The sequence below is a fragment of the Agelaius tricolor genome, unplaced genomic scaffold (assembly GCF_023055355.1).
Source record: "Agelaius tricolor isolate 1412-34295 unplaced genomic scaffold, bAgeTri1.0.p SCAF_15, whole genome shotgun sequence".
NCBI lineage: Eukaryota > Metazoa > Chordata > Aves > Passeriformes > Icteridae > Agelaius > Agelaius tricolor.
In genome coordinates this window covers 11,785,506-11,809,706 of record NW_027269275.1, presented here as the reverse complement: position 1 = coordinate 11,809,706, position 24,201 = coordinate 11,785,506, and the positions used below count along the sequence as shown (strand labels likewise).

At 48.1% G+C, this 24,201-nt stretch overlaps 2 protein-coding genes across 2 annotated transcripts; one reads left to right on the top strand and one right to left on the bottom strand.

The window, feature by feature from the left end:
* Positions 1 to 4,714: 4,714 nt before the first annotated feature.
* On the bottom strand, positions 4,715 to 7,963 carry IRX5 (iroquois homeobox 5). Its single transcript, XM_071440165.1, has 3 exons — positions 7,535 to 7,963; positions 5,903 to 6,308; positions 4,715 to 5,655 (listed from the first exon to the last, which is right to left on the bottom strand). The coding sequence occupies exons 1-3, from the start codon at positions 7,781 to 7,783 to the stop codon at positions 4,889 to 4,891; spliced, it is 1,422 nt and encodes a 473-aa protein (XP_071296266.1). The 5' UTR covers positions 7,784 to 7,963; the 3' UTR covers positions 4,715 to 4,888.
* A 1,222-nt stretch (positions 7,964 to 9,185) lies between these two features.
* Positions 9,186 to 23,603, top strand: LOC139596120 (zinc finger protein ZFPM1-like). The gene is made up of 7 exons (XM_071440153.1): positions 9,186 to 9,950; positions 10,606 to 10,661; positions 11,132 to 11,258; positions 14,849 to 14,953; positions 15,677 to 15,841; positions 16,043 to 16,174; positions 23,393 to 23,603. Exons 1-3 carry the CDS (start codon positions 9,186 to 9,188, stop codon positions 11,205 to 11,207), a joined length of 897 nt encoding a protein of 298 aa, XP_071296254.1. The 3' UTR covers positions 11,208 to 11,258; positions 14,849 to 14,953; positions 15,677 to 15,841; positions 16,043 to 16,174; positions 23,393 to 23,603.
* Positions 23,604 to 24,201: the final 598 nt, after the last annotated feature.

Sequence of the window (24,201 nt, the reverse complement as noted above, 5' to 3'; positions counted from 1 at the left end):
AAGGCTCCTTATTCTCCGCCATTGATGTATTTGTGCCAGGTTTTAAAGAAACCAGAGGGGGGATGAGGAATTAACATATTGCTCATTTGGAAAAACAGCCGGTTCTGGTTTTGGTAACACTTGTTCCCTTGCCAGCCACAGATGTCCTTACTAATAATCGTGGCAGGTCACAGAAAGAGGGGAGCGGGAGGAGGATGTTGGGGGGGGGGGGGGGCGGGCGGGCTCCCCGGCACTCCCGTGCGGCTCCAAGCCTGCCCCGAGCCAGGCTGCTGCTGCTGGGGCGGGCGGAACGCTGCGGAGCCGAGCGGAACGCTGCGGAGCCCGGCGGAACGCTGCGGAGCCCGGCGGAACGCTGCGGAGCCGGGCGCACCGCACTCCGGCTGAGGAATACCCGCGGCTGCGCACCGGCGCTGGGCGCCGGCCGGACCGGGCCGTGGGGACGAATTTTCTTTTGTTTTCTTTCGTTTTTGTTTTTTTCCTAAACTCGTCTCAGTTTTTGGTTGAAGTTCTTGTACTTTTCCCTTCTGCAAACCCCTGTGACATTTTTTATTCGTCTCCTTTAAACTTGCTGACCGTGTAATTTCCCGTGTTTTCTTGGCGGAGGGGCTTTCACGTACTTCCTAGGCACGGCAAGAGAAGATGCTGTTCAGAACCTCTTGCCGGGGCGGGGGAGGTGTGCGGGGGAGGTCCAATAAGCCAATTAGACGCCACCGCGCCGTCCCGGCCGCGGCGGAGGCTCCGCGCCGAGCGGGAGCCCCGTAGGTTAATCGTGACAATTGGAAAGGCAACACTCGCGGGGAGAGCAGCGGGGGGGATGTAAACACGGTCCGGGGTGTTGAGGGTCTAAATTAGGATTTGTTTTGTTTTTAAGCGTGAAGGAGGAAGCAGCAGGGCTGCGCCAGGCTCCCCGCCTCTCTCGCCCTCCGTCCCCGCGATTGAGAATCGGGGCTGGAAGTACAGGGGGCTCCCTGCCGGAGCTCGGGGGCTGTGCTGGACCGCACCCCCAGCTCTGTCTCTTTGCTTCCAGGACTGAGAGAATTTTGCCGTGGCTGGGATGGATGGGACCGGTGGCTGCAGCCCTGGGCTCGCAGTCCACCTGGGGTCGGTCCCTCATCCCGGGCGCTCTGAGGTGTCGGTAGGCCCATCGGAACGGGCACGGCTGACCTCGGGACACTTGCCCGGCTTTCTCCGGGGAAGCCTCATCCTTCCCCGGGGTCAGGGCGCTTGGCTGGGACGGGAGAGGAGGGGAACGTCGCCCCGGCTCCCCGAGGCGAGCTGCGCTCCCTGCCCGGCGAGCTGCCTCTTGCCGCCGGGAGCCCCCCTTGTCTCCTCTGGGGTCCCGGATCCTCGGTCCGCGGACGGGACCTGGAGGCTGAGCTGTTCCTGCGGCCCCACGCGTGTGCCCCGCCGGAGCAGCCACGCCACCAGGCTTGTCGGCCGCGCTGGGGGCTGGTGGGGGATGTTGGACTGTCACCTGCGGGAGAGGGCGGCCCCGCTGCCACCTGCGCCGCTCCACCCGCGCCGTCCAGGCGGGCGGCGTAGGGGTCGCGGCGCCCCCGCCCCAGCAAGGGCCGTGCCGTAGGGCCCGGGACGGAAAGGGGAGGGAGCGGGCACGGAAAGGGGCCAGCGCTTTCTTCCGGGAGCGGAGCTGGGCCGTTCCCACCTGCACCCCTGGGCAAGCACCTGCTGCCAGGCGAGCTGATGAAAGCCCAGGCTGGACGAACCCACCTCCATCCCCTCTCTTCCCCCTCACCTGCCCAAAAAGCGCTTCGGAGCGGCAGCGAAGCCCTCGCTCCCCAAAGCTCCGCGGGGCAGCCCGCGGCCCGGGAGGGCTCCGTTCCCAGCGGGAGAGTCGCTCCCGGCTGCTCCGAGGGCTGCTCCCGAGTAACCTACGGCAGCTCTAACTGGCAGCAGGCGTTATTTTTATTTTAAGATATCCTCACGTCTTTTTTTTTTTTTTTTTCTTAACAACAAATTAACATGCCAGAGGCAAAAAAGGCGAACGCTACCCCCTCCCCCCTACTCTGTTACGGGAAAGAAACTGGTAAATTCGTGCTTATGTTAAAGAATGGCTATACAGTATATCTCCTGTGGCAGGGGAAAAGGGTGATGGATAAAATTGTTGTATGAAATCGTTTGGGTTACAATAATAGTTATGGTTTAAAATAGGCGACGGGCTGCAACCTAAAGGAAACGGTTAATTCCCTTAGGAATTTATACATCAAACGAAAACCGTATTGAGATCGCTAATAGACCTATTCAGAATAGCCCTGAGTATAAGGAATAAGGCTTTTGAACGAGCGAAGCTCCTAAGCTGCTTTGCAAAATAGCTTTTTCAGAGATCGGAAGATCAGCTGTGGAAAGGTAGCACGACAATTAAAAAAAAAATCCATAGCTAGATGAATAATTGAAACCTATTTATTTTGAGGTTAGTCGTTCCTCTGCGGAACCTGTTGTCTCGGGAGCGCGGTCCTGAGGGGCTTTGTCGCTCCCTCTAGCTCAGGGCGCCAGGGAGTTTCCCCGAGTTCCCCGCAGGCGATCTCCGCCGGGGGACGGGGACGGGGCCGGCACAGCCCGGGCGAGGGGCGGCCCGCGGCGCTTTGCCTCCAGCCCGCACATCGGGGCTGGTCCTACCCGGGCCAGCGCTACCCTGCCCCTCGCCGCCAGAACTTTATCCCCTTTTAAACAAGGCAGGTGAGTCCAGTAAAGCTCATTGCTGCGCGAAAAATACTCCTTCCTGCAGGTCTCACTGACTGGAAATGAAATATCCAACGGAGGAATTCGAGCGTTTTTTAAAAAAACCATTTATCGTTAGTAGAATGACAAAATAACATACTATTATCCCAGGAGTATTTGATTCTTTGCACGTTCAGTTGAAACAATTTTGATTTTAAACCAAATTATCTACCAAAAATCGTATAACCAAACGAATATAGACTGCATCTTTAAAACTCAAAATACAAACTACTATTTAAATTCCCGTAAAATGTAAATATGCATGAATAAACCTGTTACAGCTAATATAAATGGCTCTGACAAAGTTGAGGAGATTACAAAATAATTATCTGGCTCGTAAAGAAAAAAAAATCCAAGCAAACGGAGAGGTGTCTCGGCACCAGCCCCAAAGGTCCCAGTCATACTCCCATCACATCAGCAGTGTCGATGTCAGCGTACAGCTGACACCCCAAAATCCACACGGAACAAGGAGGGACCCGTTCCCGCAGCCGGGTGCTGGAGTAGTCCTCGCCGTTATTCCTTTGCAGGGGACCCGGGCTGCTCGGGCAGCCCCGCGAGCGGAAGCCGAGTTTTGGTTGGGGGTTCTGCGCTGGGGAGCCCCTAATCCGCTCGGGGACCCGCTTCCCCCTGCCTCGGGCTGTGGAGCCCCAGAACGGCGCGGAGGGGGCTCGGGGCGCTCTCTGTCCCCGCACCCCAGGGACTTGTGGTGGGATTGCCCCGGGATCGCGGCCCCTGTCCCACACCGGCCGCTGCTCTGCGGCCTTAGCGCGGAGCGGAGCGCGGCCCCGCGGGACTCCCGCACGGCCGAGCGGGCGGCGGGAGCCAAAGCCGGGCCGAGTGTGACACCTACCTGCCAGCGCCGGGAGCACCGCGCCCGCGGCCGGCCCTGCGCGGGGCTGCGCGCCCGCGGGCCCCGCCGGGACCGCCCCAGACCGCGGGCCGGGCAGCGCGGGGCTGCGCGCCGGGGCCGGGCTGCGGGCAAAGGTAAAGGCAAAGGGGCTGCGGCCGCCCCCGCCGCACCGAGCGCCTTCGCCCGGGCAGCCGGCGGCCCCGGCTGCCGCCGCAGCACCGCCGCTGCAGCGACGCGGGCTAAATCTGGCAGAAAATCGAACTCATTAGCAAAGTTCACCAGCTGATTGCTTTGCATAAAACACGACACTGATTGGAAGTAATTAGGTTAAAAGATGGGACTGCGCTTCGATTTGGTGTTTCTAACAAGTGCTTTTGTGCGTGGCCTGATTTAAGCCTTCACCTCTGGGAATAGCGTCCCTCCCGCACCCGGCCCCGTCCCGCTGCCGCTCGCCTCTCCCGGCCCCGCGGGCGGCTCTCGCCTCCGGAGCCCCCTGACCTCTAAAAATTTCCTGCCACTTCCAAAAAGGCTTCAGGTACTACTCTGAGGTCCTAAATGGAGCCCCGCGTCTCTTTTAAGACATGCTTTTATTTTTCCGCAGCTATGCACGTATCTGCCCGTTGCAAAAAGAGAGTGGTTTTTATTCTGTTAAAAATCTCTTTTAATTAAATATTTGCATTTTACAAAGGCGGCTGCAGGTTTGGGTTTTTTTAAATCTAATACGTATAACCTATTTCCTTTTTTTGTCTCGTTTTTGCATTATAGTTTAACTCACACCCAAGGAAAAAAAAAACAATAGGCATAAAAAATTAAATTAAACTTGTATATATATATTTTAAAACTATGAAACAATTCGGAAAAAGACACAGAAATGTATATATTTATATTACGAAAACAACATTAATGCCTGTACAGTTGTCTTGATTTCATAATTTACTTCAAAGATACTGTATTATCAATTTAAATACAAAAAAGCTACATTAAATATACAGAATAAGATTTAATACAAATCTTTCTTCTTTGTGTGTGTGAGAGAGAGCATGTCACTCGTTTGCTTTTCACTTGCTTAAGACATTTCTGGGCGGTTTCCACCAGCCATTTCAAATAGACTCTATAAACTTTTGAAGAGGGGCTGGGAGGGAGGGGGGAGCTGGTCTTTTTCTGTTTGTTTTGTTTTTCTTTTGGTACTGGAAAAATAACTGCCAAAGCAATTTATTATTTCTCTCAAATAAATTAAAAAAGGGAAAAAAAAAAAGGAACAAAACCACAGTCCCAGGAGGGGTTAGGGAGGAGAAGCCGATATTAAATGTTGGACATACCTTTCTTCAGTTCGTAAGGTGAGTCTTTGCAAAGGTCTACTTGGGACTGGCTCCTGATCATTTTAGTGTCTTTAGCCAGGCTCTCGGCTCTGCTGAGGACAGTCTGATTTAATCCATTGAAGTGGGCGCCGGGGGCGGCGGCGGCGGGGCCGCCGGCGGGGTGCCCGTGCAGGGCCCCGAAGGAGCCGTAGTTCGTGTAGCCGGGGTAGAAGGGCGCCGTGTAGTAGAGCGGCCGGGGCAGGACCGCCCCGTTGGGGAAGGGGCACTGCGCGGCGGGCGAGCGCGGCCGCGGCGGCGAGCGGGACGGGCCGCTGCCGCCCAGCACGGCGGGGCCGGGGGGCGCCGCCTCGCCGCCGGCCTCCTTCGCCTTGTCCGCCGAGGTGGCGATCTCGGCCAGCGACCAGAGCTTGGGCTTGGCGAGGGCCGCCTGCTGCGGCGAGTGGATGACAGAGGCGCCGGTGGCGGCGGGCAGCAGCGGGTGCAGGTCGGCGGCGTGCGGCGGCCCGGCGGCGGCGGAGGGCGGGCGGTACGGCGGGGGCTCCTCGCCGCCCGCCGGCGGCGGCCCGCGGCCCGCCGGACACGGTCCCAGCGGGGAAGCGCCGGGCGCCTTGTGGGGGACGGGCGGCCCGTCGAGCCGCTCCTCCGCTAGCTCCTTGCAATCCGAGTCGCTGAGGCCGCTCTCGGCCTCCCGGGGGCCGGGGGACTCCTGGAGGCGCTCGCAGCCCGGCGCTGCCTTGGGATCCGCCGCTCCTGGTAGGGGGAGAAAGGACAGGGGTGGGGGGGCAGCTCTCGGTCTCGCCCTGCGCCCCCAAACCCGCCCACCCACTTCGCCGCCCACCCTTCGGTCCCCGCCGTGGCCAGGCCCGCTCCGCTGCCCGCCGGCTCCCCCCGCCCCGGCTGCATGCTCGGGGGAACAGGCCGCCCCGCCACCGCCGCACCGGGCCGGGGCAGCCCCGAGGGCGCGGCCGCGGTGACCCGGCCGGGCCCGCTGTCCTACCTGTGTCCGGAGTCCCGGGGTCCCCTTTCTCCTCCAGTTTCTGGGGCTCGTCCTCGTCGTTTTTCTCCAGGTCGATGTTCTCCTCTTCCTCCTCGTCCTCGCTCCGGTTTCGTGGGGTCCAGGTCATTTTGTTCTCCTTCTTGAGCCGCCGCCGGGCGTTGGCGAACCAGGTGGAGACCTGGGTGAGGGTCATTTTGGTGATGATGGCCAGCATGATCTTCTCGCCCTTGGTGGGGTAGGGATTTTTCCGGTGCTCGTTGAGCCAGGCCTTGAGGGTGGCCGTGGCGTCCCGCGTCGCGTTCTTGCGGTACGCGGGGTCCCCGTAGGGGTAGGAGCCGAGCGGCGCCGCGTACGGGTGGTACCCCAGGGAACCGGCCATGCCCGGCGTGTGGTCGTAGGGCGAGCCCTGGGGAGAGAGGGGACAGCGGCCCGGCGGGGCGAGGTCAGCGGCCGCGGGGCGGCAATGACAGGGCAAAGGCAACACCAGGGCCTGCCCGCAGCCCCTGCCCGCGCCCCGCCGCCTCCCCCCCAGCGCCGGGCCCTGCCCGGCTTGTCCCCCGGTTCTTTCCCGGGAGGAAGGGCCCTGGGAGCTCTCCGGGGCCCGTAGTCTCCGACCCCAGGAGACCGCCGGCTGCTTGCAGCAATCCAGCGGTTCTCCCCCAAATGCAGGAGCGGAAAAGCAAGTGGGCAGCGCGGTGTGGGGGCGGACAGCGGCAGGGGGACCGGAGCCTTCCCCCCTGCGCTGCGATCGCGGCAGACAACCTGCCGGGCTCAGGCGGCCGGGCGGGCTGGGCCGCTCCTCCCTGCCCAGGGACGGGTGGGGGAAAAAATAAAAGGAAGAAGAAAAGAGAGAAGAAAAGAAGATAAAAGAGAAACAAAAAAGGAGGGAGAAGGGCAAAAATAAAATCCTAAAGAAAAGAAGATGACACAGAAAAAGGAAAGAAACTCTGCCCTAAACATAGAGGAGAAGCTGAGCCAAAGTCGCCGATTTTTGGGGGGAACTGAGGGGCGTTGGCTGTGACCACAGCTCTGCGGTGTGGATGTCCCGCATTCGGACTGGCCCCGCGGTGCCCCGCGGGCGCGCACGGCGGCGCAGTGCCTGCCTTCCCCTTCCCTTCCCCTTCCCTTCGCCGCGCAGCCCCGCGGAGCAGCTCGCGGCCATGGGATTAGAGCTCTGCAATATTTAAGCCTAATTATCGCCGGGCAGGGGAAAGTTGCCTGGATTTATCACCCGGATTTCTCCCATCGCCGACCCGTCCTGAATTCATTCCCTTTTCAATCACAACAAGCTAATTGTTGCAGAACTATGGTCGGTGTTTTTTATACATTTGATTTTTTTTTTTTTTAGGGAATGAAACCAGTCCCTGCCTGCCATGGTCCTGCTCACCCGGGCCGCGCCGGCGGCTCCCCCCCGCCCGGCCCTGCCCGCCGCTGCCGCCAGCAACAGTGTGAGGCAGGGCACGGCGGCGATGCGGGAAAGTTGGGCGGCGAGGCGGGGAGCCGCGCTCCCTTTTGTCCCCGAGATCTCAAAAATAAAATGGGAACAAAAAGCAGGCCCGGGAGGGGGGGGACAGGCGCCCACGGGATGCCGTCGTGCCCGGCGCGGTGTCGGCTGCCCGCGGCTGCTCTTACCACGTAGGAAGTGAAGGCGGCGGCGGCGGCGGCGGCCGGGTCGGTGCCGTACTGGAGGTGGGAGTTGTAACCCGGAGAAGGGGCGGTAAAGGCGGTAGATCCGGCATAAGGGGAAAAAGCGGAGCCCGAAGAAGATCTCCCAAGTTCATCGGTCCTGGGTCCGGAGATCACGCTGGTGCTGTACGCCGGGCAGGAATAGAGAGCCAAGGACGCTGACGGCTGGTACAAGTAACCCTGAGGATACGACATGGCCAGGCGCGCACATATACCCGGGAGCCCAAGGCGCCGGGAGGGAGCCGCCGCGCTGCCGGGCTGGGGCGGCTGCGGCCGGGGCTTCGCGGGCGCCTCTCCGCCCTCGCCAGCTGGGCAGAGGCGGCACCTTGCTCTGCGCCGGGGCTGCTGCTCCGCTTTCGCCTGCAGCCGGGCACCGCTTCCTCCTTTTTCTCCCCCCCTTGCTTTCCCCTCTTTCCCTCCCCCCCTCCTCTCTTTCTCTCTCTCTCCCCCTTGCACTGGGGGGATTTTTTTTTCCCCCTTCCTCCTCGCTCTCGCTTTCCGAAGGGTCCTGCCAAGATGCTAAGTTGGAAATTGCAGCTCCTGACGCCTTCAGCACGGCCCGGCGAGGCTCCTCCTTCGCGGGGTGTTGTCAGTGGAAGGACTGGCAGGACCCCGCTGGGCTGCCGCGGCCGGGCCCAACCAGCGGGAGGGCTCCGCGCTTCCCTGGCCCTCCCCAGCGCTCAGAGGCTCAAGTGCGCCGGCTCCTGGATTGCAGTCACCTCCGAGCCATTTAAGATCAGCTCCAACTTTCTGCATGTGCTAAATACCGTGCGGAGCCGCGTTGCGCCGGAATGCAAGCCAATCAGTATATGAAAAAAAAATAGATCTTTAATAAGATTTATTAGCCGCCCGGCTCCCCCTCTTCACAGCCACCCCTCCTCGTGCTCTCTGCCCCTGCCCCTCCCTCCGCTAAATCATTGGAGGTGGGATATACGGCGGACTGCTGGTGCTGTTAGTTTTGATTTTCTTAACAAAAAAGGAGGTTTTCGTTGGGGAAGAGCCGCAGCCAGCCCTGTCCCTGGGCTGCTCGGCCGGTCACTCCCGCGGGCAGGGGCCACCCCGCCACCGGACCTGTTGCGGCGGCTGTGCGGGCGGAGCGGCGGCGGGGTCCGGCCAGGAGCGGGGATCAGCCGCGCGGAGGGCTCGGATTTAGACTCCCAGCGCCGGCCGCAGGAGAAGGGCGATCCGGAGGGGAGCGGAGGGGGCTGAGATGGGTCCGCAGACACCGCTCAGAGCGAGGGTTTGCCCGCGGATCTAAGGAACACACCGGGTATCGTCCCCCCGCCCTCGGCTCCATGAAGGGTCGAGGCGAAAGCAGATTAAAACCATATGAACCGGGATAAATCCCTGCCGATCAGAAGATGTAATCTCCTGTGATTCCACCAGATATATTTCTCAATAGAAACATATCCCGATTTATTCCCTCCTCGCATATTTTTTCCCTTGCGGTTGAGGAAAGGAGCTGCTCCGGCGGCCGCGGACCCCTGGCCATAAGGATCCGCCGTGCCTTTCTCGGTTGAGGGAAGGGGGAAGATAGCCTAAGACTTATATTTTCAGAATTTATTTTATTTTGTAACTTTTGCATTTCCCGACCCTAATGCTCTCGCCGCGCTCCCCCGCGGGACGAACGCAGAGACGCGAGGAGCAGGGCTGTGTTTTAAAACGGGCAGGCCGGGGCAGGAGCTCCCCGTGTCGCCGTGGAGGCGACATCGACGCCGCCCCGCTTTATCCGTCCCTCCCTCCCTCCCTCCTTCTCCGGGGCTCCGTCCCGGCGGCAGCATCCACAGCCCCCAGCCGGGCGCAGGCTGGGACTCGCCAAGCGGCCGCGCTGCAGGGCCGGGGCTGGGCGGGAAGGGCGCGCTGTCCGCGCTGCCTTCGGGGGGGACGCGGCAGGACCGAGGCCGGCGGGGCGGGCGCTGCCCGCCGTACAGCAGCGTCACCCCCGTACCCTACCCTGCACTACAGTACCCATCAGGCCGCGGCCCCGCCAGGCCCGCCCCCGGCCGTCCCGGCGCATGACTGGCTGCTCCCCCGCCGGCGGCGGGCGCTCCGCTTCTTCCACGGGCCCGCGGAGCTGTCCCTCAGCGCGGGGTGTGGAGGGGCGGTGGCAGCACGGGCGCGGTTGCGGCGGAGTCCGGAGGCGGCGCTGACAGGACGGCGCGCGGAGGCGCTGCGGGCCGCGGCTGCCGCCCCCGGCCCGGAGCAGCCCGGCTGCGCTGAGCCTGGCCTGGCCCGGCCCGGCTCGGCCCGGGGCAGCGCGGCTGCGCTGAGCCCGGCTCGGCCCGGTCCGGAGCAGCCCGGCTGCGCTGAGTCCGGTCCGGCCCGGAGCAGCCCGGCTGCGCCGAGTCCGGCCCGGCCCGAGGTGAGGGAGCGGGGCCCGGGGGCCGCTCTGGCGCTCGGTGCCGGCGCTGCCCCGCCGCGGGGCGCCCCCTGACGGGCGGCGCGGTTCGGCCCCGGCCCCGCGCTGGTCTCGGCAGCGCCGGGCGGGACTGGCGGGGCCGCACCGGGCTCGGCTCTTCCTCGGCTGCTGCCGAGCCGCGCTCGGTCTGGCCGTTCCTGCCTCTATCCTCTTGCGTTTCCCTCCCCCCGTTTTGTTGTTGGTTTTTTTTTTTTTTTTTTTTTGGTTTTGTTTTCTTTTTTTTTTTTTTTAAATTTAATTTTTTAATGTGCGGTGTGCGGAATTTCGTCTCCTTAAACTCCATGTGGTTCTGCCTCGGTAAACGGGACAGGTCCATCCCCGGCTCGCACGCTCCTTTACATGCTCAATCCACACAGGTGTGCACTTTCATCAGTTTTCGACTGCACGGTGTCACCGGTATTTGTCCCCGGCTTCATTATAGCGATCGCTCTGGAGCACTGCATTTCTTTCTCCACTCGAAAGCTCTTCTGTCATAATCCTCTGACAATCCCCCTTGTTCGGGGAGTGAGATATCATCTGGTCAAGTTTTATACATTTAACATTCATTTTATATGTGAGTAGAATAACTAACTGCTTTTCCGTGCTCCTTTCTTTGTAGGAAGAAGCAGAAGTTTTAACCATCTTCCCATGGCATCTGACTTTTTTGAAGAGGAGGTAAGGTTAACGTCATGTAAAATTACCCTCTTTATTTCTGATGTTCCACTAATCTTTCTTCTGTAGGCATACATTTTGGAAACTGTGGTGAGTTCATGCATACTTTCATGCCTTGCAAACATAATACCAGAGCTGATTAATAAACGGTAGTGATAGGACTCTTATGCCGTCAGGATTGTAAGTGCCTATCAAACTGACATTCTCACTACATTATGCCACTATTATATTCTTTGCAGTTTTAAAAGAACTGTAGATAATTATTCAAGATATTGAAACATTTAGTTTATAGTTCTATTGCTGTGGTTGTCACCTTCACTTTATATCAAATTTGAGACTCATTTCTTAAGGATGTCTCTATTTTCTGCTTTATTTGCACATTGATAGCTTTACTGAATGACTAGTCACAGCAACTTTTTCCTGTGATAGCAGCATATTAAAATGTGAAAGCCTAAGACTAATCTGCTTTGCAGGACTTTTCAACCACTTGATGGAAGGGAAATAAGAAGTTTGTTTCAAGACTCTTATGTTGTTCATCAGTGCTGTTAACAAACGTGCGGCTTGAGGATACATTTGCTGCTTCTCTGCATTTTGCTGGAGGTACGTGCATTTGAAGATATGGATGAGTTCTTGGTATTAGGGGTTTTTGTGTATTTTGCAGCTGCCAATGAAACTATAACAGTGAAGATTGATATTAAAATTCTGGACTGTTTATATTTTTCTCATAATTTTTTTGAAGATAAATTGTTAATGCAATAGAAAAAATGCTTGCCCTTAAAGTCTTATTTAATAGTGGGAAAGATTTACAGTCTGGCATTATTTAAATTTAGGCCTGTTGACATTATTTAAATTTAGGCATGTGAATTTAGATTCAGCTTCTATAAATAAATAATTAAAATCCCTATTTTTATAGCCTTCAGTCTGTTCAGTTGGTCCTGCAAAGCTGTTGAAAGGGTCATTGGTTAGTTTAGTAGTTGGACTCCAGTAGGCTTTTTGGGATGAGAGGAGCTTGGATCTGAGATGACTGCACAAAAGGTGACCCAAAATATAGCAAAACTTGGATTTGCATATTTGTTTTTTCTACACTGGTTTCTTTTGCATGGTTTCATTTAGATTGTGCAAATGGGGTACAGCATAAAATGGCTTAATAAATCAGGGCATGAATGTACAGTAGGGATCAGCTGAGAATATTTTGTTTCTGGGAGAAACAAATGGAAAGAGGCAGAATGATCCTGGAAGTAACAGCAAACTATAGTTTAAAAGTAGAGCTCTTGGTAGGCTCTAACTGTAAGTGGTTTGGTTCCAGGTGGCTTATAGTGAATGCAGTTAAACTTGGCTATCTTGGATATGATACACCTTAATTTAATTAATTTAATAGCTACTTTCTGTTGAAACTTTAAAATCTAACGATCCTGTTTTTATTGCAGTCCTTAAAGATCTAATCGTTCTTCTGTGTGTCTGAGATGTAAAACTTAGTGCAAGGAGAGGCAACAGATTGGTTCCGTCATACGATTCTGTTGGGTTTTTTTGAGAGTACTTAAAAGATTATGATGGATAATGCTGTCTTGCCAAAGAATGCCGACACAGGTGTTCATCATTATCTTAATTAAGATCCTGAGAAAATGTCATCTTTCGGCATGAATTATGAAGGGAGATGCATTAGGAGATCATTTCAACTTTTTTTTTTTCTTTTTTTTTTCTTTTTACAGGGGTAGATGAGAAGGAGGCTGTTTTCTCAAAACCTTTTTGATATTTCTTTATCAGAATACCTGACCTTAGACACTGAATTTGTTTCTCCAGTTCAATTTGGGACAGTATTACCCAACAATTATGTACGTGATGCTAAAGGGAATCCTCTTAAAGCAAAAAGAATTAAATAGTAATTCTCCTACAAGAGACCCTGTTTCAGTTAAAGCTGTCCTATTGAAAAAAAAAACTCTGTGAGACTCAGATGGTAGGGGAAATTGCTGCTGGAAACATCTGATAAGAGATGTTTCATACAGTATATTTTAAAGTATTAACAACTCATAAGAGAAAAATAAATACACGTGAATATTCATTCTTTTAATTAGGCATGAAGAGAAAATTTTCTTTCTCATCTTTGCACTACCATAGAAGTAAAACTAATTAGTGTGCAAAGGGGAGAGAGGGGCCTGTGTCTTTCTATCTTAAATCAAAACATTATTAACTGGGCAAGAGCTAAAAAAATGCGTGTAAAATATTGGCTATAAAACTTAGAGGCCCCTTCCTGCAGACACTGCTGCTCCTTCCCTCAGGTGCAGTGCTGGGACTTCCAGGTGCCGTGGAAGTGCTGGTGTTTTGTGGCTCTCAGCCTGGATAAAGGAGGAGCTCTCTGAGCAAGATCAGCTGCTCTGTTGTTTCTTCTTCCTGCACTTCCTCTGCCCAAGATTCTCGTTGTTCACACTCTGTGTGTTTGTGGTCTGAGAGTGAGGTGTAAACTCGTGAACACCTAGAATTACTCTTCTGTGCCTAGCATTTGGGTATTAGGTAGTTTTGCTTTTCTCTCCAAGCCTCTCTATTTTAGATCACTTCTTGTCTGCTAAAAGAAGCCTGATTATCAGTTCCAGTCTTTTTTTTTTTTTTAATCACTTCAGCAGCCTTTTTAGTGTGTGGAATAAAATAGAAAAGTGCAGCTGACAAGTCTTTCAAGCACCTAGTTATTGTACTGAGCATGTAACTCCAAAGATCTTGACAGTATCATGGGAGAACCTGAAACTGCATTTCAGTTTCCTTGAAGTTTCCTGTAATTAACTTAAATGGCATTATTTGCTTGAATTTGTTGGCATAGTATGGACTAAGTTAAGAATGTCTTTAGGGTTTATTTTACTTACAGTTCCATGGACACATGCAGAAAATAGACTCTGAGTGAAAAATGAAAAACTGCTTTCTTTCATGTCTAGAGCAAGTTTTTCACTTAAAGCAAGCCACATCTCCTGTTAGTTGGCTCTTACAGCAAATGAGGAGCAGCTCAGTGGGAAGGATGGCTGTGGCTCCCTGTGCTGCTTTATGGGATCTACATGAGCCCATAGCTTCCCTCATGGTGGCAAATTCCCTTTTGCCTGCAGGTTCTGCAGCGTGGTGGGAGCTCCTGCAGCTGGAATCTGGCCTTCAGTGTGGGTGTTAGAGATGAGTGTCTTAATAGCAGTGTTGTGTTCCAAAGATTTTGTGCTTTATCTACTTTACTTCCATATATTTGCAGTCCTTATGACTGGTGTTTGAAAGAGCTCAGCAGTACCTCTCTGAGGAGAAGCATAAAGCCAGGTAGCCTTTCTGGCCTTACACCCAAGGAATTCTTTTTAACAGTTCCTAATTTCTGGGATTTTATTAGAGCTTTTTAGTCTGTATTCCTTAATGTGAGTGGTGCAGATGTAGATGATTCTTAAAGCTGTTTTTTGCAGATTAAAGTGAATGTATTGGTAGAACCAGCATACTTTTTTTCTTTTTTATTATTAAATCATTGCTTGAGGAGAAAAACAAACCAGTTGGACCATTCAAGGTGAATATGGATCACCATATCAGAGTTTAATGTACTAATAAACATGTGACTGATTACTCTCCTGCTCTTGCTGAAGGAGATGCACCTTTCTGAGCAATTTCCTTTTTCCCAACAGAGCAAAAACAAGCTTTTTCTTCTTGTAAGCACATATTTTTCACAGTATTTTTTAGCATTTCTAGCGCAGATGACGAACACAGCATTTACCTCTGAAATATTCTCTGCTGACATCTACAGAAATTTTCATGCCCTTCAGATTTAATTTTGTGTAAAATAATGCATGGTATAATATGTAGGTGCTGTGTTTTCAATTAAGCTGTATTAGGTAACTATGCTCTTCTTTCATATCCCATAGCAAAGTATCAATATCCAGATGGCAGTGTGCTGGGATAAAAGATAGCTACAGGCTTGGCTGCTACTGTAAAGCCAAGAACAAACATTTTAGCCTGTGTGATAAATAAAACCCAGGTTGAGACTCTCGGCGTATTGGAGTTGCACTAAATAATTCTACAGTGCTGTTTATTACTGGTTTCATTGGATAATATGCAGCTGTAAAACCTGCTTGAAGCTTTTATTAAGAATACTCTGTCATTATAAAAAGGTGCCTATGACTTCTTTATGATATTGGCAGTGTGAGAATTGCTTTGTTTGTGCTGACTTTCTGGCTTTTATCTAGGAAGGACCTTGCTGTCTCCCAGCTCCTGTGGGCATTATGTTTCCTGAATGTCTCTTGGGAAGAGGACAGCTCTGTAGAGCCTAAGTTTCAGAAGTAATTTTAAAGGTTTTTTTTTCCTTTATGCTTTTTCTTAAGTTTATTTCAGTATTTAATTTCTTGCATCAGTTAAAGTTCAGCTGATATTCCCTGTAATATACACTGTGCGGCTGTGGCCCTAAGTAAAACTTAAGCTGAGGTCATCCAGGTCATCCATTCTTTGGGAGGAGGCTGCAGTAGGGTGGAGAGACTTTTAGGCTGGCTGAGAAGGGATTGGAAAACTTAATAGCACGCAAAGGGCTAGACCTGGGTTTGTTTTCTCCTTGCATTTCTGGCACATCCTATGACCTAGATTTGTTCGTGTAACCTTGGCCTCAGTTTACCTAACAGGAACTCTGCTTGTCTCAGAAATGTTCAGATGTAAATTGGTGTCCATGCTCATATAATTGTTAGACTCCTGTGCTTTTGAGCAAATGATTAATTCTATCACTGTTTCATTAGCAAAATGCCATTAAACTGCCCTGTTCCTAAGATCTTGGACTTCCATAGGCACCTGTTTGTGGTGCACCTCTTGGAACATGCAGGATTGAACACCATCCAGTGGGATGTGACACTAACATAGTGTTTGTGGGATTTAACAAACATACAGGATCAATGAGTGAAGAAACCCTTGCATTGCTCAGTCTATAATCCTTGTTTGTCAGAGAAACATGCTGTCTGAATTAGTGACAAATACTGTATTTTTGTTCCAGCCCCCATTCTCCATACATCCCTTTTTTTTTGCCTTTCCAGATTGCACCCAAGAGAGAAGCAGCGAGATGCACAGTGGGGAAAATGAACCCAGCAGTCCATCCTATCCTGTACCTGCCTGAATATGGGAAGAGACCTAGTACAAAGCCAGAATACACCTGGGCTTGCAGTATTTTTAACCATATTAAGTCCTGTTCAGAGTTAATGGTAAGTAATCTGCTATGAGTATGATATGATTCATTAAGCAAAGCATTAGAGCTGGGGCACTTCCCTTTGTGGTGCTGGGTTTAGTCACTTACAAAATGCAGAATTAATGTTTCCAGATACATCAACTTTATTCCATTTCTGTTGAGAAAATTGCACAGTGCATGTAATAAGTATGTTGTTTTCTATTTTTGTTCTCTCCAGATGAGCTCAGTGAGATGGTCTCAGCAATGCTGAAGAAGGGAAGGACAGAATTGGAAGGCAGGAGCTATTTCAAAGCAGGATTCTTCATCTTTCTGTAATGCCCAAACACGAAGACTTTATAAACTTCATTAGGTATAGTATTGCTAATAGTGTCATGTCAGTAATGTTGCATGATGTAATATGGCATTGCTATATTGTTTAGTGATCATGTGGAGCTGCATTAAATAAATGAACATATGCCAGTGATTTAAATTAACATTATGAGTGAGAGCAGTAAATGGAGAAGGTGGGTACTAGAGGAAATGCTCGTAGGTTCTTCAGTGTCTTTCTTTTTTCAGCTCTTTGCATAACCAGTAGTGCTTTTGTTTCTTGATTGAGATATAAAAAAAAAAAAAAAAAACAACAAACCCAAACCATCTTTTCATTCAAGAAATTGAATCTAGTTCAACTTCTTAACCAGAAAGACTTCACAGTCCTACTAGCTGTTAGAGCATCTTAATGCTTTGTCCAGCAGGAAATTGCACTCACAGTGCTGACCTATTAACATCTGTAGTGCAGCAGCATGTGCTGCTCTTGCTCCTCAGGGCTTGTGAAATGTCTGCTGTGGCACAGCCCTCTGTGACCTCTTGCATTGAAGGATGGAATCTGTGAGTCCTTTTCTGTCTGGAGCTTGTGGGAGCTCCCTCCTGAGCCAAATAGTTCTGAAATACTGCAAAAAAAGATCTGACAGTGTTGTCTGGGAGATGTGACTGACTTAATTATTATTAACATTTATTAAGTGCCTTACAATGGAGTGGAAGAGCCATTGCCTTCCTTTTTACAAATAGGAAAGCTGGCATGTAAGGAAGAATGAATCTCTTCTATCTTCTGCAATTCTTGACCCACCTAATTAGGTGATTGTCACAAGAAATGAGAAGCTGGCTCAGGGGAATGGCACAGGGGGAAGCTGCCGGCGCGTTCTGTGCGTGCCGCGCTTCCCCCTCGCACAATGGCTTAGCCTGGGGAGCAGGGCTTCCCTCTGTCACTGTCCCTGGGCCAGGAGGACATGTGAGGGGGCTGAGGAGCCTGGGGCTGTCTATTGGATAGCTTCATTATAGATCTCATCCAGGGAAAAAGTGGGCAACTGCAACTCATTTCTAGGAGCTACTTTGGTTTTTAGCAATTGCTCAGCCACTGCCTCCTCCCTCTTCCTTTCACTGTGGAGGGGCCTTCCCCACAATAAGCTGATTTTCTTCATGGCTGGTATTTACACTTAGTTAGCCTCTAAGGCACTAACTGCTTCTTTAAGACTTCAGTTTCTTTTTTTTTTTTTTTTAATAATTTATTTTGCTGAGAAAGGGAATCTGTCCAGCTGCTACAAACAATAGTGGTTTTGATGTATATCAATAGAGTTAGAGATGTATGTTTTCCAAGTAGAAGATAAAGAGACTTAAAGCCTGCTTTAAAGGAAGGCAAACCTTGGAGAGGTTTACTTAGATGTACAATATGCCCTATTCTTTGATTTTTTAAAACAGTATTAAGGGATTTTTTTCAAGAAAAGAGGAAATAATTTCATCTTTTTGGTTGCATTTTTTTCTTAGTCTCACAGTTGTAAGATAAATATTCAGAATTAGGAGTTGCTAAGGTTAATGTGATTAAAATGAGTATGTGATAACGGGCTCTGCACATTAAAGATTAAGAGCTCAAATTATAGACTCCAGAGGGAAACACTCCATGAGCATTTGTAAATTTTGTTTGTGCAAAAAATGCAGGCTTAGGCATTTTGCAGTTTTACAACAGTTTTATCCTGTTTTATCTGCAGAGAATTCTTTTAAACACTGTAGTATTGGGGTGAAAATGTAGTGAGGTGGGGGGACAAATGAGGAAATAATTTTAGTCTAAGCATTAGTGTTTCTCTGTAAAAATAGATTAGTTTTGCACAATTTATTCACATCTACAAAGGTCAGTTTATAGCATTCTGAGTGCAGTAGTTAATTCTTTATGTATAAATTGATCCTTTATATAGATGTAATTCCATATACAACATTTAATCTTTGAATGCAAGTTGAAAATATATTAGCAATTAATTTATGTAGGTTGTGACTTTCTTTCGCATATACTTTGCAGTGGTTCCTACCCAAAAGTTGAGTCAGTGTGTGCTTAATGAAAATTAGATGTGAAATGTAATATGTAGAGGACAAAGAAGCATTGAAATCCTTATTGCTCTTAAAAAGACAAAGGTACCTCAGATAATTCTCCTTTCTTAATCTCTTAAGAATTTGATGCATAATTCTGTTATGAGCAATTTGAAGTGAATAAAATATTTTTAGAGGTAGTATTAGTACCAGATATTATTTCTCACTTTTTATGAAGCATAGTTTGGTTTTAAAATTTAAAATGCTTTGCATTTTGAGAGGCTCATTTATAGGCAGTCTTCCACTGAGAAGGAAAAGCACCTTGGATGTTTGTGGAGGGGCAAGCCTTGTTGTTATATCTGTGAAATTCGCTAATGTTGCAACCATTGAAATAAAGTGTTTGTTTACATAACAGCAGTGGCATTTCTCCTCCTCTTCCTTGTGGTTTTGTCCAACTAGATGTTATGAGTGGCAGTTGCAGTGACTGCTAAGTGTTTAAATGATGACACCATTATGTGAGGTGATTTTGAAATGAGAGATTCCAGCCAAGAATTACATCTGCTCTCATCTCCTTCAAATCATACTCTCTGGCTGTGCAGATTATGATTGATTTGTTTGTGACAGATTGCAGGAAACAGTCATTGATTTTTCAATATTTTACCTTAAAATTATTTACAGTTGTAACCAAGGGGAGGTATTTCCATGGGCTGTCAGCCCCTGAAAGACTGGGATAATATTCCCTGCTCCCTGACAAGACAAATTACCCGTAATGAGTGCAGTAGCTGAAGGGTATACTTTTATTTTAAAATATGTCAATAACCCAGTGACTAAACGAATATTGATTCAGCATAATGAAGCCTGAGTAATGTGAAAATGAGCTCTTCAAGGAGCATGGTAAAGACTTTCTTTTTAGCTTGTAGCAAGAAGCTTTTCATTCTTTAGTGTTAGGTAGTTGAAATGTGCAGTCTTAAACAAGTCATCCTTAAACATTGGTAATATGTGGAGTAATGTAACAAAAGAACTTCAGGGTTTTTTTTCTGTTTATTTTTTCTTTTCTCCAAGTTGTTTTTTCTTCAATATGTTTCAGTAGATTAAACACAGGAAAATGCAAGTTATCCAGGGCAGAGATAGAACTACTATAGGTGTAAATATCTTTTGCAGTAATATTCTTCAGCTAGCCTAATGGCATTTTTAATGTGGAATCTCAATATGGGCATTGGAATATATCTAAAGAAACTGTAGATTTAATTTCCTATTATTGACTTCTTGACATACTGATGTGTGTTCTGTGTGATCAGTCTAATATTCTTGTCCTTCAGCAGTTTAGAATGGCTGGTTTATGAGCACCTAGATATACTGTGGTATAAAACTTAGTTACCATAATGCACATTTTTCTTTCCATAACATATAATACTGCATGTTTCTTACCACATGAGAATTCTCAAGCAGTAATTCATTTAAATTACAGTAATTTATGCAGTGCCATAGGTGTGGTGTGGAAAAGCATCTAATAGATTAATACAAATGTACTCAAATTGTTCAGGGTAAGGATTAAAGACCATGTTGAGGTACAATTTTTTTAAACATTAGAAGTATTGAACACTAAAAAAACCCCCACCCTATCATGTGAAAGGATCAATTGGTCATTTGTATTCAAGAGCATCGTGCAACATGGGGAAGGCTCTGCAGAAGCACTGGGTATAAATAGCCGTGTAATCCAGACATAGACAAAAAGATATTTTCTTGGGCTGTTTGTGTGTAATGTGTCAATTATGAAATAATGTCATAGCCAGAAGCATTTAGTGAGCATGTTTGGGCATGAAGACGACTTTTCTTATTTTCTGAGGACTAACTTCAATTGCATCCAACTAGCTTGTGAAAATCTTCAGAAGGATGTTTTCCTATCAGCACACAGGTGATTTTTTTCCAAATGTCATTCCTTTAGCACAGCTAGAAACTATTTCAGGAGGCACTTGAGAACCTGTGGCATTGAGAGTTAAATGGCAACCCTGGAATGTGAGATATGTTCCTGTTTTTAATTTGCTACTTTTCAAAAAAAAGTATGATGTACGTTTGAGTGGGTTACAACTAAATAATTGTAGTTTTGAGAGGATTTGTGCATATTTCCAAAATATTGGAGAATATTAATCATTATTAATAAACTGAAATATATAGCTGTGACAAGAGGAGAATTTGGGGCTCTTGTAAATGTTACAAGAGATCTACAAATGTTCCAGTGTAGAACCTTAACTTCCTGCTCAGTGACATTTTACACACCTCAGGTTCTCTGCCTGTTCTTTGTTTCTGTGCCTTTTTGTTTCTTTGGCCAACAGCAGGAGATGGAAGGGGAGGATTCTTGTTCAGTAGCTTTCCCACAGTAGCGAGGAAGAGGGAGACTGTTCAGGGCTGGGTGCCAGCTCTGCTGTAGACTGAAGGGCAAATAAATGTTTGTTTTAACAACATCTCCTTTTCCTGGATAACACTGCATGAGCTCATGGTACCAAACTGAGTAACAGCAGATCTCTGCTTGCAAGCCATTGGCATTTTTCACTTGTGAGACAGGCAACAACTCTGGCTTTGCTGCCTTTCCCAAAGATGAGTTTATTTATTGAATATCTGACATTCCAGCTCAGGCCTGAACCGTGTGCTTGGCACTAAAGGCAAATGGTGCATTTTTGGCTTTTTATTTTAATTTGTGGGTGATACTGGAGTTGTCTGATGATGGTACCTTGGAAGCTCTGCAGTTTATTCATACATCTTTCTGTGTTAGAACTGTGACAATTGTTAGTCCATTTTTATGGAGGAGAAAATAAAAACCTCAGACAAGAAAAAAATCCTAAATAATTAATTTGTTGAAAGTGGTTAAAAGTTCTTGTGGCATTTGGGATCTCCCAGGAACAGAACATAAGCCCAATTGCTGTTCAGTTAGGTAAAGGTAAAAGTAGAAAACACTGTGAAATTAAGATCATGGATAGAGAACAGAATGATATCATTTGTGGCAGAGATGAAGCTGTTGGTCACTCATGAGGGGCTCCTGTTTAGGGGCTGTGTCCCTCAGCACTGAGCAACTTGCAGATTTTGACTCAGTTAATTTCACAGTGAACACAATACATCAGTATGTTCTTGTAGTGGGTGGTTTTGTGTAACAATTCAGATCTTGATTCCATGGTGAATAAAGTAGCAACCAAAACCAATGGTAGATTTATATTTTTTTTTCCTGTTTACTGAGCCTCTGTGTTATCTATCTGCTCTACAGAGCAGCCAACTAAAACAAGTTTAGTTTAAAGTAAGAGAGGAGAGCATGTTGATGTAGGTGATGGAAATTGTGCTCACTGGCTAAGCCTTCTCCATGCTGCCTCCTTCCCATTGCCAAATTACTTATTTGAAATCTAAGAACTAGTGTGTGATGGAATCCAAATCAGAGCAGTCTACAAGTAGGCAGACAGCACTGTGTAGAATTTGCTCATCTAAATGTCATGATTACTTGAAACCAATTCTTTGTGCCCTAAACTTCACTTTGAAGGTGTTGCTTCTTTTTGTTTAAATTTGTGGACAAATTATTGCTTTCCCAAAAGCAATTCCATATATGCAAATATTTTATTCTTTTGGAATGACCATTTTATGTATTAAAAGGTGTCAGTAGTGCAGATAGTATCACAGTCTTTGATGTGTTGGCATATGGCTTATGGTGAACTGTAAGACTGAGATAACCCTATAAAAATATGTGAGGGATCCAAGATGCTGTGAGAGTCTTGCTTAACTGCAATGGTTAAAAAGGCATGGCTGACTTAATGCATTAGTGTTGAAATCTGTGTCTGGAATTATGGAAACAAGTTGAGAAACACGAACAGAATTGATTGTTGATTATTTTCCTTTGTAAGAGCTGGGAAGAGATGTATTGTGCTTTTCTGTGGTCTTTAAAGGCCCCCAGTGTCCTTTTTTTCCTTCTTTTTGTTTTCTTTTGTTAACTTATCTTTTAATATGAAGTGTCATTCCCAAAATGAAGTAGTGTCCTTGGGCTGGTGGCAACAGCTGGAGTTGCAGAATTCATAAATAATTCAGAGAGGGATAAAGGGTAGGAGAATTTTTTTGTCATTTGAATCTTTATTATGTGCACACACTTCATTTTAGATACGGCATCATTTGAATTCATTCAGTATGATGATTGCACTGACCTGTCATATTTATTTTGATGTCCCTTCGAAGGACCATATGCTCTGTCCTCAGCATGAAAATGATGCAAGTTGCAAACTGAAAGGCAGCTCTGTTCCTGTAGGGATGAAGCCCTCACTTCCATTGTCACATCAGTGGATGTACAGCTGCACTGCAGCAGAGAAGGTGGAGTTGTTATGTCAGTGCAGTGACTAAGTGGCAGTGTAGCCTAGCAAAAGGTGGAAAAAAGGGCAAAACCCATTTGCATCAAGGTACTGTATGGCATTGAAAACTCAGCTGTCACTGAGGGCCAGTTGGTGTGAGGAACCTGGCATGTGGAGGGTGGAAAGGATTAAAGCCAGCTAGAAATCTGCCAAGGTGGAGGTGTGCCATGGTAGCTTTAATGTGGGAATACAATTAATTACTCTGTATGTTGGAAGTGGGGTTGCCATGCACACAACCTCCTGGGTTGCACGGGACTTAGTCTGGATATGCAAGGCTCAGAGCTTTTTTCTTTGCCCAATCCATGCCCTCCTTTCCTCTTGAAGCTGCTTGCTTAGTCAGAAAAAATCTTGGGTAATGTTTTTTGGGAGGGAACAGGGGAAGGAAATGTGCTGTTGTAGTTTGCCTATTCACTAATTCTCCTGTAACCATTGCATCTGGTCCTTCATTTATTTTGTTGGTATGTTCCTGTGGATGAGTGGTGCATTTTCCAGAAGTTACAGGCTCAAGTTCAACCATGTCCCATAAGCAATGAACTGCATGATAATGAGCAATGTCTGGTCCCTATTGGCTAAAGCACTGGCTGGTATTTGCAATTCACAGTTGGTGGATAACAGGGCTCTGTTACTGGGACTTTGTTACCTTTGTTACTGTTACCTTTGTATGTGATATTAACGCCACAGGATTGCAGCCACCTGGATATTTTCATGGGGTAAGGTGTAACAGGGAGCAGTGATTTGTATGAAGTACATGGCCCACTGTGCCCATGCCAGGGGCAGAAGGAAGCCAATTGAGTGCAGGTTAGTGAAATGCAATAACTGGAACCTGGGAATAACTGTATGCAAAATTGTTTCTTTTCTAGATCCTGCCATCAATGACTGAGCCTCCCTGAAAATCTTCTTATCATTTACTGCCAAGATGAGAAGGATAACAGGAAGGAGGAGTGCTTAAGTGACTTTAATGACAGTTAATTTCTTCTATTTATCAGGTTGTCTTTCCTCAAAACTCAATTGTCATGACAAGATGCTTTTGGAAGTCATCTTTGTAAAATAAAACTGACAATTTTTAGGCTACACAGTGCTATTGTATCTTTTTATTGGATGTTGTCATTATGGTAAAATGCTGGAAAGTCATTATTTTTGAAGTAATTTAACTTGCATACTTTGTTCATTTATTTTAATATCTGTTGAATGCCATGTGAAAAGTTTCTTGCCAGAATTCTTCTATTCAATTGAATAGTTATTGTTACAATGCTCAATTTATTAATGTCTAAATTATTGTTGCCCTAGCCTCCTACAAAAATGTTTCTTTTTAGTAATTCTTAAACAAATAAGGAATGAATGAGGTTTTGTCCCCTTTTTGTTTTGATCAGCATATTTTCCCTTTCAGTGAAAGTGTCTTCATTTTTTGGAATGACACAACACAAAGAAAGGTGTTTTGGTTTTTGGGTTTTTTTTCCCAACATCATGTGTCTTTTGTGCAATGATTTTTTAATATGTATACTGCCAAGATACAATTACTGGAAGGAGAGAGAGAAGCTGGTGGGAATGTCATGTTATGCCAAATTAAGAATTATTAGCTCTTACTTTCTGTGCAATCTCTTCGACTAGAACTCGACCTATTGCGTCTGGCATATACTTTGACTCTAGTGGAACTAATGTGTCCTTGGAG